The 17,421-nt window shown below is 36.1% G+C and overlaps 1 protein-coding gene across 1 annotated transcript in view; it reads right to left on the reverse strand.

Annotated features, from left to right (window-relative positions):
• The window catches only part of ALMS1 (ALMS1 centrosome and basal body associated protein), a 147,743-nt gene that overhangs the window by 17,320 nt on the left and 113,002 nt on the right, over window positions 1–17,421 (reverse strand). Inside the window, exon 9 of the mRNA XM_060026370.1 lies at window positions 14,090–15,933. Within this exon, the coding sequence (XP_059882353.1) occupies window positions 14,090–15,933 (1,844 nt within the window). The remainder of the gene's footprint in view (window positions 1–14,089; window positions 15,934–17,421) is intronic.

The raw sequence follows: 17,421 nt of genomic DNA on the forward strand, positions 1-17,421 counted from the left end.
TAACATACACAGAATATCACAAGAAGCAATGGCAGAATACACATTTCTTTCAATTGCACACTGATCAAAATAAAAATATATCATATCATAAAGCAGTTCTAAAAAATTTAAGTATACTGAAATCATTAAAAATATAATCTCAATGACCAAAAAGAATTAACTAAAAATAAAAAATCATTTATATGTTCTTATATAATTGGAAATTAAGAAACACATCTCTACGTAGCCATGGATCAAAGAAAAAGTTATGATATGAGAAAATATTTTGTACAAAGATGATGATGAAAAACTACATAAAAATCTGTGTACACTAGACAAGAAAGCTAAAAATTAATGAATATGTAAAAAAAGTATCTATTCTCAGAAAGATAGAAAAAGTTAAGTTAAACCCAAAACAGAAAAAAAAAAAAAGATACAGCAGCAACTAATGAAACAGAAAAAAACACATCAGACGATCATAAAAACCCAAACTGCTAAAGCCCTAGCAAGAGTGACCAAACAAAAAAGGATAAAACACAAATTACTAATACCAGACATAAGAAAGCTAATATCACTGGAGATTCAGAAATTGAAAGGATATAAGGATATTGTGAAAATAACTCATGCCAACAATTTTTGACAACTTATTTAACTGAAGAATACTTTCCAAACTGACACAAGAAAAAAAAATCTGCATAGTCAAATCTACTAAAGAAATTGAATCTATAATAAAAACTCCAGGCCAAAATGGTGAATTCTGCCAAATATCTAAGAAAGAAATAGTACCAATCTTACACAAACTCTTTCAGAGTGTCCTGATATACTAATGAGGTCAGCCCAATGCTCATACCAAACTCAGACAAAGATATTGCAAGAGAAGAAAATTACAGGTGAATATCCCCCATGAACACAAATGTACAATTCCTAACAAAATATTAATTAGGTAGATTGTATCTAGCAAGAAGGATAATACATAAATTAGGAATACATATGATAATCTCTACAATAACTACTGCAATAGAGTCTGACACAATTTTTGATGTTTGATTACTGACTTCTTTTTAAGCCTCACCTTTTGCTCCACATCTGGAAAGGCTGATAAGCCTGAGTATGATTGCCTCCTCCTTTGGCACCAGCAGAAAATTTAAACTGCCCATATACAGACTTTTTTCTCAGTTCCACCCTACAAAGCCCCCTCTGCTGTGCCCAAGACAGCCTGGACCTGCTTGTGCCCACCCAACTCTTCCCAGGGGTTCCCCTGTGTGAGTAATAAACTTCCTCTCAAATTCTCTGGGTTTGAGGAGTGTCTGAAGCCTAGGTATCTGAACAAAATTTTGGGTGGGAGTCCATCCCACTTCTGCGGGATGGCCACAACCACTAAAAAATAAACAAAGATGTATATTAAAACAGCCAATAAGGAGAATATAAAATGGAATAATAAAAGATAAATCATTAATACAGAAGGCAAGAAAGAACAAAAACCATATGGTACAAATTGAAAGCAAAATGTAATATGGTAGATTTAAATCAAATAATACCATTCTGACACAAACTCAGAAAATGAGAAAGAGGTTTTTTTCTTAAAAGCCACTGTAACTCTGCTGTCAGGACACTCCAAGAAGATTATAGACCAATATTAGCAAGCTGAATTCAGCAATAAATATAAAAAGGGACAATATGTCATAATCAAGTGGGATTTATCCCAGTAAGAATAATATTTGAAATCTAATCAATATATTTATATAATATATATAATATTATATAATAATATAATTCATATCAACAGACAGGAGAAAACAAATATGATCATAATACAGCAGGAAAAAGCATGTGACAAAACTCAACACCCACTCACAGAACTCACAGCAAACTAAGAATATGAGAGGGCATCCTTAATCTCATAAAATGCATCTAATAAAAATCTACAGCTAACATCAAATTTGATGAAACACTAAATCCACTCCCCCACCCACGCAAAGATGGGGAATAAGGTAAGATGACTGCTCTTACTACTTCTGTTTAATATTATACTGAATGTCCTAAACAGTGCATCAGGCAAAAAAATAAAGACATGAAGATTGGAAAGGAAGAAGTAAAACTGCTGTTCATGCCCTGGCAACGTGAGTGTCTATGAAGAATAGACATTAAAGTTGAGGATATCACTAAATTTAAACAAAGCACTCCCTAAATCATAGGGAAGTTACTAGACACAAATTGAGGACAAATAGGTATGCCTCAACTTAACCACCAGAAGTATTACCTTGCCTAAATTCCCTATGGTCACTGCACACAAATTGCCTAAATTATCCTGGAGTAAGCAAGGAAGCTCTGACCCAGTGAGTAAGAAATTAAAATTAAAATTAACTTGTTGGCATTGATAAACTGGTTTGACAACAGCATTTGTATATACAATCAACAAATAACTAGAAAATACAAAATCTAAAATACCATATACAAAAGTATCATAAAACAAAATAATGAGGAATAAATTTAATGAAAAATGTGCAAGCCTACACACTGAAAATTACAACATCTTACTGAGAGACATTACATAAGTAGGGGGAAAAACATGTTCATTCATAGGGAGATTCCATATTACTAAGATGTCAATCATTCACAAAATGATCTATAGATTCAATGCAACATTGAACAAAATCTCAGGATGTTTTTTTGGAGAAACTGAGAAGACTATTCTAAATTTTACACAGAAATGCATAGAACCTAAAATAGCAAAAAATATTGTTGAAAATAAAAACAAGGCTGGAGGACATAACCTGATTTCAAGACTTATTATAAAGCTACAGTAATCAAAACATTATGGTATAGCTGTAAAGACAGACAGTTCAAAGGAACAGAGTAGAAACTCTTAAAAATAAACCCACATGTAAAAGGCCGATTGATTTTTGACAAAGATGCGAACTAAGTTCAAAAAGGAAATAATCATTATTTCAAAGATGGTGCTGGAATATCCAGTGAAAGAAAATGATCCTAAACTGTGTAAATTACAGTATATACAGAAATTAGTTTGATATAGATCACAGACTTAAAAAATAAAGCTAAAACTATAATTCAAGATGAAAATATAGGAGAAAATTTTCATAACACTGGGTTAGGCAGTATTTTTAGACAAGACACAAAACAGTACTAACCATAAAAGAAAGATTTAGAATGTCCATCAACTGATGAACACACACACACACACACACACACACAATGAAATACCACCCAGCCATAAAAAAGAATGAAATTTTGCCATTTGCAACAACATGGATGGACTTGGGAGAGTATCATGCTAAGTGAAATTAAGTCAGAGAGAGAAAAACAAATCCTGTATGATATCAATTACATGTAGAATCTAAAAACTACAATAAACTAGTGAATATAACAAAAAAGAAACAGACTAACAGATATAGAGAACAACCTAGTGGTTACCAGTGGGGAGAGGGAAAGGGGAGGGGCAATATAGGGGTAGGGAATTAAGAGATACAAACTATTATGCATAAATTAAGCTACATAAGCTGTATATATCGTACAACACAAGGAATATGGCCAATATTTTATAATAACTATAAATGGAGTATAACCTTTAAAAATTGTGAATCACTCTATTGTACACTTGTAACCTATACAATATTGCACATCAACTATACTTCCAACAGAAAAATTAACAAACTGGATTTCATAAAAGTTAAAACTTTTTCTTCATCAAAAGACACCAGTTAAGAAAATGAAAATCAAACCACAGACTGTGAGAAAATATTTGCAATACACAGAGGATCTGTATCTTGAAAATATTAAAAATTCTTAAAGTCATGAGACAATCCAATGGAAAAATTAAACAGACACTTCATAAAGACATAAAAATGGCCAAGAAGCACAGAAGCAATTATCAGCATCATGAGTCATCAGGGAAAAACAAATTAAAACCACAATAACATACCATTTCACATCCACATTTAGAATGGCTAAAATTAAAAATAACTGGAGAGACTTCTCTGGTGGCGCAGTGGTTAAGAATCTGCCTGCCAATGCAGGGGACACAGGTTTGAGCCCTTTTCTGGGAAGATCCCACATGCGGCGCAGCAACTAAACCCATGCGCCAAAACTACTGAGCCTATGCTCTATAGCCAGCGAGCCACTACTGAGCCCACGTGCCACAACTACTGAAGCCCGCGCACCTAGAGCCCGTGCTCTGCAACTAGGGAAGCCACTGCAATGAGAAGCCCACGCACCGCAACGAAGAGTAGCCCCCGCTCGCCGCAACTAGAGAAAGCCCACGCGCAGCAACAAAGACCCAACGCAGCCAAAAATTAATTTTTTAAAAACCCTGGATATACCAAGTGTTGCAATGTAACTTGCATATGCTGTTAATGAGAACGAAAAATGGTACATTCAGCTCCAGTTTGGGGTAATCAGTCATAACCCATTCAGTCTCTCCCACTAAGTGCAGCTATAAAACCTAGACAAACTACATGGAGCAGCTCTTAGAAGACTCTTGAAAAATAGGAGCAGGCAAATTGGTGAAGACCAGCAACATCTGAAGTACCATTAAATTGGTGATGAGTTAGTTTATCATTGTTTCCTTTAGTATCCAATGACCTGAACTCAATAATAGAGTCTGACACTTAGAAGTGGACATTAGCACAGACAGAAAGACCTCCAGAAGAAGCCCTCTAATTCAGGCATGAGGAGTGGAAGCAGAAATAGTGTGAAAAAATCCCTTTTTCTTTTCTCCCTTTCTAGTAATCTCAAGCACTCAAGTAATCTCATGGAGGCATTGGTACAGCAGTAACAGGGACCAGAAGAAGTTTAAAATTCTGAGGGGGGGAAACCCTCCTCTTTTACCAGAGAAGGTGTGGTCTCAAGAGGGTGAGGTGAACCTGTGTTGATTTTTTTTTTCTCTTTACTGAGCCACCTGGCACTGACACAAAGTAGCCACAGGAAGCACATAAAAGAGAGGGGTAAATTAAGCCCTTGCTTTCTGTTCTGAGGACCAAAAAAGGGGAGCTCAAGGAGAAACATATAGAGGAAAGCCCCTATTATAACAGTTTAAATATACTGACAATACCACAAGTTGGCGAGGATGGAGAGTAACTGAAACACTTGTATATTCCGAGTGGAAATACAAAGATACAGCCACCCTGGAAAAACAGTTTAGCATAGTTTAGTTCTAAACAGTTCTTGTAAAGTTAAACACACACATATACCACATGACTCAGCAGCTCTAACTGTAATCACCCCAAACTGGAAACAACCCAAATATCCTTCAAAGAGTGAATGTATCAATAAACTGTATTTTTTTAAACTTTTTATTGCTTTATGCTTGTAATAAAGCATTAAAAAGTAAAAAACTGATTCATAAAATGAGATGGGTAAATCTTAAATATACTTTGTAAAGTAAAAGAAGCCAAACCCAAAGGGCTATTATATATTTCATGATTTCATTTACATGACACTCTGGAAAGGTAAAACTTGGAAGAAAACAGATCAGGAATTGCCAGGGGTCAGGGGAGGGACTGTCTATAAAGGGATGGCATGCGAGAATTTTTGGACTGACAGAAATGCTTTGTATGGAACTGTGATGTGGATTTATCAAAACTGATAGAACTATACACCACAAAAAGTAAGTTTTACAGTATGTAAATTTTATAGTATATAAATTTTTAAAAAATTAACCAAGATATTGGGGCAAAATGGAATACAGGATGTAAGAAATGAATCTAACTGTATTATAAATGAATCACATCCTCATGCTGAAGTCTATAAGGAAGAAAAAAGCTAACCCAGGAAACAGAAACAATGTCTGGACTGTATACTATACATAAAACCTGTACTCTAGGTGGAAAATTTGTTTCTCACCTGGGTATGGGATAAGAATTCTGAAACTTTATTTATATACTAGGGTAAATATACTGTAAATAATAAGAGCCATGTTCACCATTGGAGAAAGAAGTTACAAATAAAGAAAGGGAAAAGGCTAGAATCAACCCTGTGGTTTTGGACTAGTTGGAGGTATCGACTTGTGGTTTAAAAAAAAAATACATACACACACACACACACACATATACACACACACACACACATAATAGAGATGGAAATGAATATAGGTGTATGTATATGCATGAGTTAATACCTATAATCTTTAGTTTTATTCACTCAGAGGGGCAAGAAGCAGCGTCATCCTAGTAGCAATGAGCAAACCTCATTGGTTTCTGAACACCACTTTCCATTGTTGAAAGTGGGGTACTAAAGTCCTTGACTATTACTGTATTGTTGTTTACTTCTCCCTTTAGATGTTAGTATTTGCTTAATATATTTAAGTGCTTTGATGTTGGGGGTGTTTGTGTGTGTATGTGTACTGTGTGTGTGTGTGTGTGTGTGTGTGTGTGTGTGTGTGTGTGTGTATGACTGTTATATCATCTTGATGCATTGACTCCTTTATTATTATATAATGACCTCCCCTTTGCCTATTGTTACTATTTTGTCTGCTACAAGTATAACCAGCCCTGCTCTCTTTTGGTTTCTACTTGTAAGGAGTATCTTTTTCCTTTCCTTCACTTTGAGCTCACATGTCCTTAAAGCTAAAGTGAGTCTCCTGTAGGCAGCATATAGTTGGGTCTTGATTTTGTATCCATCAAGTCTTTTGATTGGAGAATTCAATTCATTTACATTTAGAGTAATTATTGATAGGTAAGGTCTTACTTATACCATCTTATTGTTTTCTGGCTGTTCCGTAGTTTTCTTTTTCCTTTCTTCCTCTCTTGCTGCCTTCCTTTGTGAACTGGTGATTTTCCGTAGTAATATTTTCTGACTGCCGTCTTTTTGGTGAATCTACTATACATTTTTGCTTTGTGGTTACCCCGAGGCTCACATAAACATCTTACAGAAAACAATATATTTTATATGATAACAACTTAACTTCAATCACATACAAAATCACTACCCTTTTACTCCTCCCACTTTTATGGTTTTAAACACCCCACTTTTCAACAATGGATAGATCACCCAGATAGCAAAGTCAACAAGGAAACATTGGACTTGAAGCATACTTTAGACTAAATGGACTTAACGGACACCTACAGAACATTCAGCAGCTGAATACATTCTTATCAAGCATACACAGAACATTCTCCAAGTTAGATCACATATAGGCTGCAAAACAAATCTTAGCAAATTTAACAAGATTTAAATCATACCAAGTACCTTTTCTGACCACAATGATATGAAACTAGAAATCAAGACTGGGGGGAAGCAGGAAATTCTACAAATATGTGGAAATTAAACAACACAGTACTGAATACAAGTATGTCTAAAAAAATCAAAAGGGAAAGCTAAAAATATCTTGAAACAAATGAAAATGTGAACACAACATATCAAAACCTATGAGACAAAAGCAGTTCTAAGAAGGACATTTATAGTGCTAAACGCCTTTATTAAGAAAAAAGAAAGGCCTCAAATAAATAACTTTACATCTCAAGGAATGAGAAAAAGAACAGACTAGCCCAAAGTCAGCAGAAGAAAGGAAAATAACAAAGATCAGAGCAGAAATAAATGAAATAGAGACCAGAAAAATAGAAAAGGTCAATAAGATTAAGAACTAGATTTTTGAAGATAAACAAAATTGACAAACCTTTAGCTAGACTAAGAAAAAAAGAGAGGACTCAAATACATAAAATCAGAAATGAAAGAGAAGACAAAGCAACTGATACCACAGAAATATATAGGATCATAAGAGACGATTATGAACAATTATATGTCAACAAATTGGATAACCTGGCAGAGATGGAAAAATTGCCAGAAACATACAACTTACCGAGACTGAATCATGAAGAAAGAGAAAATATAAACAGACCCATGGAGTAAGGAGATAGAATCAGTAATCAAATCTTCTCAACAGAGAAAAGTCCAGGGCCAGATGGTTTAAGTGGTGAATTCTAACAAACATTTCAAGAAGAATTAACACCAATCCTTCTCAAACTTGTCCAAAAATTGAAGAGGGAGGAACATCTGCAAACTCATTTTATGAGGCCATCATATTACCATGATGATCCAAAGTTAGATGAAGACACTACAAGAAAACTACAGACCAACAGCTGATGAATACAGACATAAAATTTCTCAACAAAATATTAGCAAACTGAATTCAACAGCACATAGAAGAATTATACACCATGATCAATTGGGATTTATCCCTAGGATGTAAGGATAGTTCAACATATACAAATCAATAAATATGATATGCTTCTTTAATAGAATAAAAGATAAAAATCATATGATTATCTCATTAGATACAGAAAAAGCAGTTGATAAAATACAACATCCTTCAATGATAAAAACTCTCAACAAATTGAGTATAGAAGAAACATCCCTCAACATAATAAAGGTCATGTATGACAAACCCTCAGCCAACATCACACTCAATGGTGAAAGGTTGAAGCTTTCCCTCTAACATCAGGAACAAGATTAAGAGTGCCCACTGTCACCACTTTTACTCAACATAGCACTGGAAGTCCTAAGCAGAGCAATGAGGCAAGAAAAAGAAATAAAAGGCATCCAACCAGAAAGGAAGAAGTAAGTTGTCTTTGTTTGTACATGATATGATCTAATATCTAATAGAAAATCCTAAAGATTCCACCATAAGCTGTTAGAAATAATCAATGAATTCAGTAAAGTTGCAGGATGCAAAAATCAACATACAAATATCAGTTGTTTCTATACACTAACAACAAAATATCTGAAAAGAACTAAAGAAAACAATCCCATTCACAACAGCATCAAATCAATCAATACCTAGAAATAAATTTAACCAAGGAGCTAAAACATCCGTTCACTGAAAACTAAAAGACTGTGATGAAGGAAACTGAGGAAGATGCAAACAAATGGAAAGACACATGAAATGTGTTCATGAACCAGAAGAATAAATATTGTTTAAACATCCATACTACTCAAAGCCATTGATAGAGTCAATGCAATCCCTACCAAAATTCCAATGTCATTTTTCATAAAAAGAGGAAAAACAATTCTAAAATTTATATGGAACCACAAAAGACTCTGAATTGCCAGAGCAATTCTGAGAAAGAACAAAACTGGAGGCATCATACTTTCTGATTTCAAACTATACTACAAAGCTATAGTGATCAAAACAGTAAGGTGCTGGCACAAAAACAGATACCTAGATCAATGGAACAGAACAGAGAACCCATAAATAACCCCCCACATATACAGTCAACTAATATTTTACAAGGGAGCCAAGACTACTCAGTAGGGGAAGGATAGTCTCTTCAATAAGAGGTGCTGGGAAAACTAGATATCCACATGCCAAAAAAATGAAATTGGACTCCTACTTTTACCGCTCACAAATTAATGTGAAATGGGTTAAAGACTTAAACATAAGACCTGAAACCATAAGCTCCTAGGAGAAAACACAGGGGAAAACTCCTTGACATTGGTCTCACCAGTGATTTTTTTGGATATGACACCAAAAGCACAAGCTACAAAAGCAAAAATCAGTAAGTAGGACTCCATCAAACCCCAAATTCTCTGTACAGCAAAACAGTCAACAAAATGAAAAGGTAACCTACAGAAGAGGAGAAAATATCTGCAAACCATATATCTGATAAGCGATTAATATCCAAAATATATAAAGAACTCATAAAACTGAATAACAAAAAAACAATCTGATTTAAAAGTGGGCAGAGGAACTAGAACTGAATAGACATTTTTCCAAAGAAGATATACAAATTACCAACAGGGAGATGAAAAGGTGCTCAACATCACTATTTATCAGGGAAATGCAAATCAAAACCTCAATGAGATCACCTCACACCTGTCAAAAAGGCTATTATCAAAAAGACAACAAATAACAATGTTGATAGGGATGTAGAGAAAACAGAACCTTTATGCACTGTTGGTGGGAATGTAAATTAGTGCTGCCACAATGGAAAACAGTAGGGAGGTTCTTTAAAAAATTAAAAATAGAACTACCATATAATCCAGCAATCTCATCTCTGGGTATACATCCAAAGGAAATGGAAACAGGTATCTGCACTCCCACATTTGTTGCAGCATTATTTACAATAGCCATGGTATGGAAACAACCATATCCTGTGTCCATCAATGGATAAATGGATAAAGAAGACATGGTGTAGGGACTTCCCTGGTGGTGCAGTCATTAAGACTCCACACTCCCAATGCAAGGGGCCCGAGTTCGATCCCTGGTCAGGGAACTAGATCCCACATGCATGACACAACTAAGAGTTCGCATGCCACAACTAAGGAGCCCGTGAGCTGCAACTAAGACCCAGCGCAATAAAATGAAATGAAATGAAACAAAAGACATGGTGTATATATACACAAAGGGATATTATTCAGCTGTTAGAGAGAAGGAAATCCTGTCACTTACAACAACAACATAGATGGAGCTTGAGGGCATCATGCTAAGTGAAATAAACCAGACAGGGAAAGAGATATACTGTATGACACCATTTACATGTGGAACCTAAAAAAGCCGAACTTGTGGAAACAGAGTAGAATGCTGTTTACCAGGGGCTGGAGGGTGGGGGAAATGGGGAGATATTGGTCAAAGGGTACAAACTTCCAATTAGAAGATGAATAAGTTCTGGGGATCTATGCACAGCATTGTGATGATAGTTAACAATAATGTACTATATAGTTGAAAGTTGTTGAGAGTAGATATTAAATTTTCTTACCACAAAAACTATGTGACGTGATGGAGGTGTTAGCTAATGCCATGATGGTAATTATTTTGCAATATACGTGTATCAAATCAAAGCACTGTATACCTTAAACAATGTTATATGTCAATTTTATCTAGTAAAGCTAGGGGAAAAAAATCTTATTCTCCAAAACAAAAAAAAAAAATGAGGGTTCTTTGGGGAAATAGTTGATTTCAGGGTAGTGGCAAGGTACAGGAGCCAACATGAACGTGTTCTCAATAGCTAAAACTAAAACAATTTGAGTAGTATTGGATTGTAATCCAAAGAATGAAATAAATACCCCTGAGTTCATACTAATGTACATGGAAAACTAAAGGAATAAATAAATGGGGGAGGAACAACAGCTCTTGCTTACAGAAGAATTCCAACTAATAAATGTAGAAGGAATAAAGGAAATATGAAAACTCCATTAGAATACCAGAGTAATAATTGCTACAAGCAAGATCCACTGAAGGATGCTTAAAATTAGTGGTCAAAGTTTAAGCAGAAACAGGACATTTGCATAGTCTAGCAATACCTCCCTTAAATATTTAGTATCAAAAAAAAATTAGTATCTACAAAGGAAAAACATTAAGTTTACAGTGGAGAATCTTGGTAGATACTACTTTAGCCAAGTGATCAAGGTTAACATCACTAGTCATGCATATCAACTTAATGTGCTCCCTGATGAAATGCACTGAAAGTGTATAACCCCAATCTAATCTTGAGACAACATCAGACAAAGCCAGATGGAAAAGACTTTCTCCAAAATAACTAATTCTCTTCAAAGTGTGAAAGTTATGAAAAACAAGGAAAGTCTGAGAAACTGACACAGATTGGAGGAGATTAAGGACACAACAACTACCTGCAAGGTGAGATTATGGAATGGATCTGAAACAAAAAAGCTTCATTTGTGGAAAAAACAGGTGAAATCCAAATTGGTCTATACATTTAATTATAATTTTATATGAAGGAGAATTTCTTAGCTTTGGTAAATATTTTATGGTTATGATGTTAGGGTAAAATGTTAACATAAGGGGAAGCTTTAGCAAAGGGTATATTGGCAACCTCTAAAATAGGCCCCCAATGGGACTTCCCTGGTGGTCCAGTGGTTAAGATTCCACGCTCCCAATGCAGGGGGCAAGGGTTCAATCCCTGGTGGGGGAACTAAGATCCCATCCCACATGCCACATGGTGTGGCCAAAAAAAAAAAAAAAAAAAAAATCCCCCCAATGATCTCTGCCTCCTGGTATTCATGCACTTGTGTAATCCCTAACCCTTGAGGGTTGGCTGGAAATAGTGATTCATTTCTTTCTAGTAGAATGTGGCAGATGTGGTGAGATTCATTTCCAAGGTTAGGTTACAAAGTAATGACTGTGGGTTTTGTCTTCAGCACTTTCTCCTGCAGTCTCAATTGCTCACTCTGAGAAAAGCTTTGCTGTCATAGCTGCCATATGGAAAGAAGAAACTGATTATTTCTGGCCAATAACTGTGTGAGTGAGCTTGGAAGGACATTCTCTTAGTCAAGCCTTGAGATGGGACCACAGCTGTAGTCAATACCTTGTTTGCAACCTTGTGAGAGACCCTAAGCCAGAAGCACCCAGTTAAGCCATGCCTAGATCTCTGGCCCACAGAAACTTTGGGATAATATTTATTGTTTTAAGCTGCTACATTTCAGGGTAATAGGTTACACTGCAATAAATAACACAGGAACTCTACTATTTTTTGCAGCTCCTCTGTAAGTCTAAAACTATCTCAAAATAAAAAAGTTTAATACATATATAAATGTTTTATGCATATATATATGCACACACACAGATAAGTGTGTGTATGTATATACAGTTAGAATTATTTACAGACTCTGGAGTCAGACAAACCTAGGTTCAAATGCCACCTCCAACACTTAATGGCCATGTGATCTTAGGCAAAACATTTAATTTCTCTAAGTATTAGGTTTTTAAAATCTATAAATTGAGGTAATAATATCTACCTCCGGATGATTATACTAAGTATAAAGTGATACACACATTGACTACAATGCCTGGCATTTAGTACATTCTGAACAAACAGCATTATTATTAGTTCATATTTAAAATCATCTATAATTTTCTTCTCATTCAAGTCCCAATAACTTGGCATTTTATCACTGAGAAGAGTTTAAGTATTGTATGTAAACTTGTCAATCTTTTAATTTCTAAACATTTTTCACACACAGTACTGATCTCTATAACACTCTACTATTTATAATAGTATTGAAATCAGAGATTGACCTTGTTTTTTCCTGCCCCAATCCAATTCTCAACCACTAATTTTTCAAGCTATAATGGACCTTTAAGCTTTCCAACCCTTTCCTTCCATCAGTCATCCATATATGAGTGCCAAAGATATTAAATGACTTGTCCAAGAGGACAGTTGATAGAATAGTTTAAGTACGGTTTAGGATTCGGGAGAGACAGTACCACGTGGTGAACAAGCTCTTGCTTAGACTGAACAGACTGCATTATTTGAGACAATGAGGTTTGCTTGATAGCAATGTCAGTGTCTCAGTTTCCCAGAGGGCAAATAAGGATACCACCACCTACCTCATAGGGTTATCACAAGTATTAAATGAGATAACATATTTAAGTCCCTCACTGCCATGACTACCACATGCCGATGTCGATTACACATTTTTTCCCTCTTTGTAAGGCCAGTGCTCTCCACTCTGAAATACTACCTTCTCAACTATAAGGTGGAAACATTAAACACAGACAGTAATTCGTTTAGCCATATGGTAAAAGACTCACTAATGTAAAACTGAATCAATGACAGTCTTAAAATCAATCTGAATAGTATAAATCTAATGCATTTATCCCTGAATTGGGTTTCCATTCCTACAATCATTGTGAAGTAATAAGGCATCACATCAGGGACCACATTAGGTTGACGTGCATTACTGGTGATGTTAACCTTGACAACTTGCCTGAAGTGATGTCTGCCAGGAAATTTCACTTTTTTCATTCTAAGTACTAAATATTTGAGGGGAATCATGAAATGGAAACAAAGAGAGGAGAGGGAGCAAAGCCTGGTCTTCAGCATATTTCCAATGTAATAAATAAGGAATTAGTAAATTGTACCACTCAATGATCAAAGATTCTTCTTAGAGTAATTCAGTGTTTTAAAATACTTGATGTCAAGTCGTTTTCCAAAAGCTCTTTGAGAATATAAATACATTACTCTCAGGTGTTTTCTCTTAGTTAGGTGTTTATTCCTTGACAGAATTCTAGCTTAGGCAGATACAACCTCCCCTAAGAGAAATCATACTGCCTCTCCCCCAAGAACTTACATTTGCTTAAGTATTTTAAACCCTTTATCATAAATTCCATCAGCTTGCTTGTAATCACAATGAGACTCACCGAACTGCAGATACTGGAGTCCCTTCTGGATTGGAATATCCTTCCAAATCTGAAATGTTCACTTGTGTTTGCCTTGAGGTTACTATCTGGTTATTCTGAAAAGGTATGGTTTTCAAGTCCTGGGAAATAATATCACTATCTGGAAGAGGAGACTGTACAACTTGGAAGTCCGGTGAAGATTTAGGTCCTAGAAAACCTAAAGATTCTTGATCCTGTGCTACAGGTTTACTGGTCAATAATTTGGAGGTTGGTTCCAGTGATTCTGAAGATATAGTCTGTAGGTCAGAGTTAAACTCACTATTCATCCTTGTTTTAGAGGCAGGATCCAATGAATGAAATCTTTTATCTAAGGTTCCACTATCCAACTTGGAAGGAGTCTTGGGACAAAGAGTTATACGAACACAAGAAAGTGCTTTTCTATTTGAAGGTGGAGTAGATGCAGATGTTACTACTGTACATTGATTTGGGGCTGATGGGGAGGCCACATCACTGAATTCGCCTTCAACATTTATCATATCAGAAATGTGTAATTTAGGCTCATGTTCATTATTCTTTTCTACTATATAATCCTGACCTTGAGGAAAGGAAGAATGGTGTTCTCCCATGTGGTGATCTACATCTGGGGCTTTGCTTTGTTCAAAGAGCTGACGTTGTTCAAGAAAAATGCGAGAAGGAAGGTCTGAAGCTATATAATCCTGACTTTGAGGAAGGGGAGAGTGGTTTTCTCTCAACTGATTATCTTTATGTTGGGTCTTGCTTTGTTTAAAGAGTTCTCGTTTTTCAAGAAAAACACGACAAGGGAGATTTGCAGCTACATAATCCTGATGTTGAGGAGGGGGAGAATTGTGTTTTCTCACACGGTGATCTGCATGTGAGGCTTTGCTTTGTTCAAAGAGCTCTTGTTCAAGAAAAATGTTCGAAGGAAGATCTGGAGTTATAGTTACATTCTTCTCTTTTACTCCTAGTGTGGAACTGGGTCTGCCCATGTTAATGAGAGTATCGTTATCAGAAAAATGAACTTCCTTGAAATTGCTATCATTTGCACTGGTACTGGGCTTAGAATGACTGCCTTTAAAATCTGATCTTTCTAAGGGTTTTTCTTCTTGGTGAGAATGTGCAACAGATAATTTTTGGCTTTGCCTACTATTTTCTGCTAAAATAGTCACAGCTTTATCTGGTGACTGACTAATGATTTTAAATGATGAAGGGGAAGAGGTTTTCTCTTTTAGATCTCTAGTAGGATTTTGCTCTTCAGTGATATGAGAACTAACTAGCCCCACAGATGCTCCAGTACACTGGCTACCTTCAGTAACACCAACCTTAAGAAAAGAGGAATCTGAAAAGCATTTAGAATGTCGGTGAGATGAGAAAATGATGGAGGTAGTAAACTTTTTCATGGGTTCTGGGGGCAGCATTTGTGATGACGACTGACAATCCATTTCTTCAGGTGGCATACAAGCAGGTTCTACTAATTCTGATAGCCAAGGGTCCAACTTTTCACGGAATGGCATTCGAAGACCCTTGCTAATTTTCAAGTCATCACCTATAAAGTTTTGAAATGGGGAATGACTTTGTAACTGCAATGAATTCCAAACTTTGAAATGGGAGTTGTTCTGGTCCAGTGACTTGGCAAGGTTGATGTGCCCAGTTGTCCATGATGATGGGCTCCGTTGTCCTCTGATCATTTCTGAGGGTTCAGCAGATCTGAAAACACAAGGGTGGCTGTCCAATTGTGGCCGTTCAGCTGTTAGAGTCCTGAAACATCCTTTTTCATGGCTCTCAATAATAATGTGACTACATACAGCTTCTGGCTTGCATTCTATCCCCTGTGGACTCTGTAAACCCTAGAAGATATAAACAAGTTCTTACTTGACGTGGTCCAAATAGTTATATAAAAATTAGATTCCTATCTAGGCTAAGATCTGACCATGAAGGTAATGTTGATCTTTTATAATGAAACAGGTAAGAACACAACAAGAAAAATACAACTAACTATAGAATAAAATGGCTCATGATAAATAAGACCACACAGTTAATTTCTTCTAAAAATTTTCACTGAAGTAACAAAAGCAAAGACTACTACTCACCTTTTTTGTTCTAGTAACAGAGGTCCCTTACCCCAACTTCTGCTGGTCACATGACTGCCAGCAGAGACATTTCCAGTTTCTTCTGCAGCCAGATGTGACCATGTGACTAGGTGTAGGCCAATGGGATGTGGGCAAAAGCAGTAAATACAATTTCTGGTTCCTGTCCTTAAAAAAATCAAGTTCCTGACCTCTATGTTTCCCTACCCCAACCATCATTACCATCACCATTACCTTTGCCAACTGAAAATGGTGATGTCTAGAACAATCTTGGGAAGCCAAATGTAAGGATGGCTCAGCGGCCCACCCAGTTTGGTTCCTCAGAAGACCTCAAGAAGCAGAGCTTTCTTTCCTATCCTGGAGAAAAATACAGTTCTACCTTATTTGAGCCACTGTATTTGAGTCTCTTTGTTACAGAAGCTTGGCCTACAACCTAATATTTAACATTAACAATAGGAAAAAGAACTAGTACCTCTTTCTGGGGTATAGGATCAGTGCTTAAAGATAAATATAACATTTCTTTGAGATTTCGGTGTTTTACCTATAAAGTTATAACCTGGCATTCTATTTAACTTTAGTGCCACATTTGATTTCATAGAAAAATATTTTAAATTATGGTGCCATTTGTCACATAATGGAGGAGATGTACTTTTCCCTATTCCTCCTGCTAAGCAGAACTAAAAATCCTGGATATTATATATACAACAAACTTAAAAAGAATCTGAAAGGTGTAGAGGAAAAGGCAGACTGGCTAGGGACCTTGGGACCTGAGGAGTAACAAGGTAGTGAGATCCCTGGGTTTTCTTTTTACTTCAAATATCCCAGACTTGGAGGTGAAGACAGCGACCCATGAACAAAGAGCACAGAAGAGCACAAACAGCACAAAAGCTCTAACAAAAACCTGCTCTCGTTAGCTAAAAAACAAGCAAAGGTAAAGTTTAGCAAGACACAAAACCTTTAGACAATAACTGCTCTCTTCCAGCCAAACATCACAGAAAAACACTGTGGCCTCACCCACACTCACACCAGCAAAAGCCAAGTGAGGAGCTTGAGATCTATCCTTTCAAAACTCTAATAAGGAACCCCAACATCCAGGCCAGTGTGGAATTAGAGATGGTCAAGCAAGATCCCAGAACTATTTTCAACCCTGATGGCTAGTAATGAGCTACCCCTCCCTGTGATATCAGTAGAGACGACATGGGGAGACAGCTTTCATTCCCACTTAACAATAATGAGGTGCCTCTCTCT

This window comes from Delphinus delphis, chromosome 12 (genome assembly GCF_949987515.2).
Source record: "Delphinus delphis chromosome 12, mDelDel1.2, whole genome shotgun sequence".
Lineage (NCBI taxonomy): Eukaryota > Metazoa > Chordata > Mammalia > Artiodactyla > Delphinidae > Delphinus > Delphinus delphis.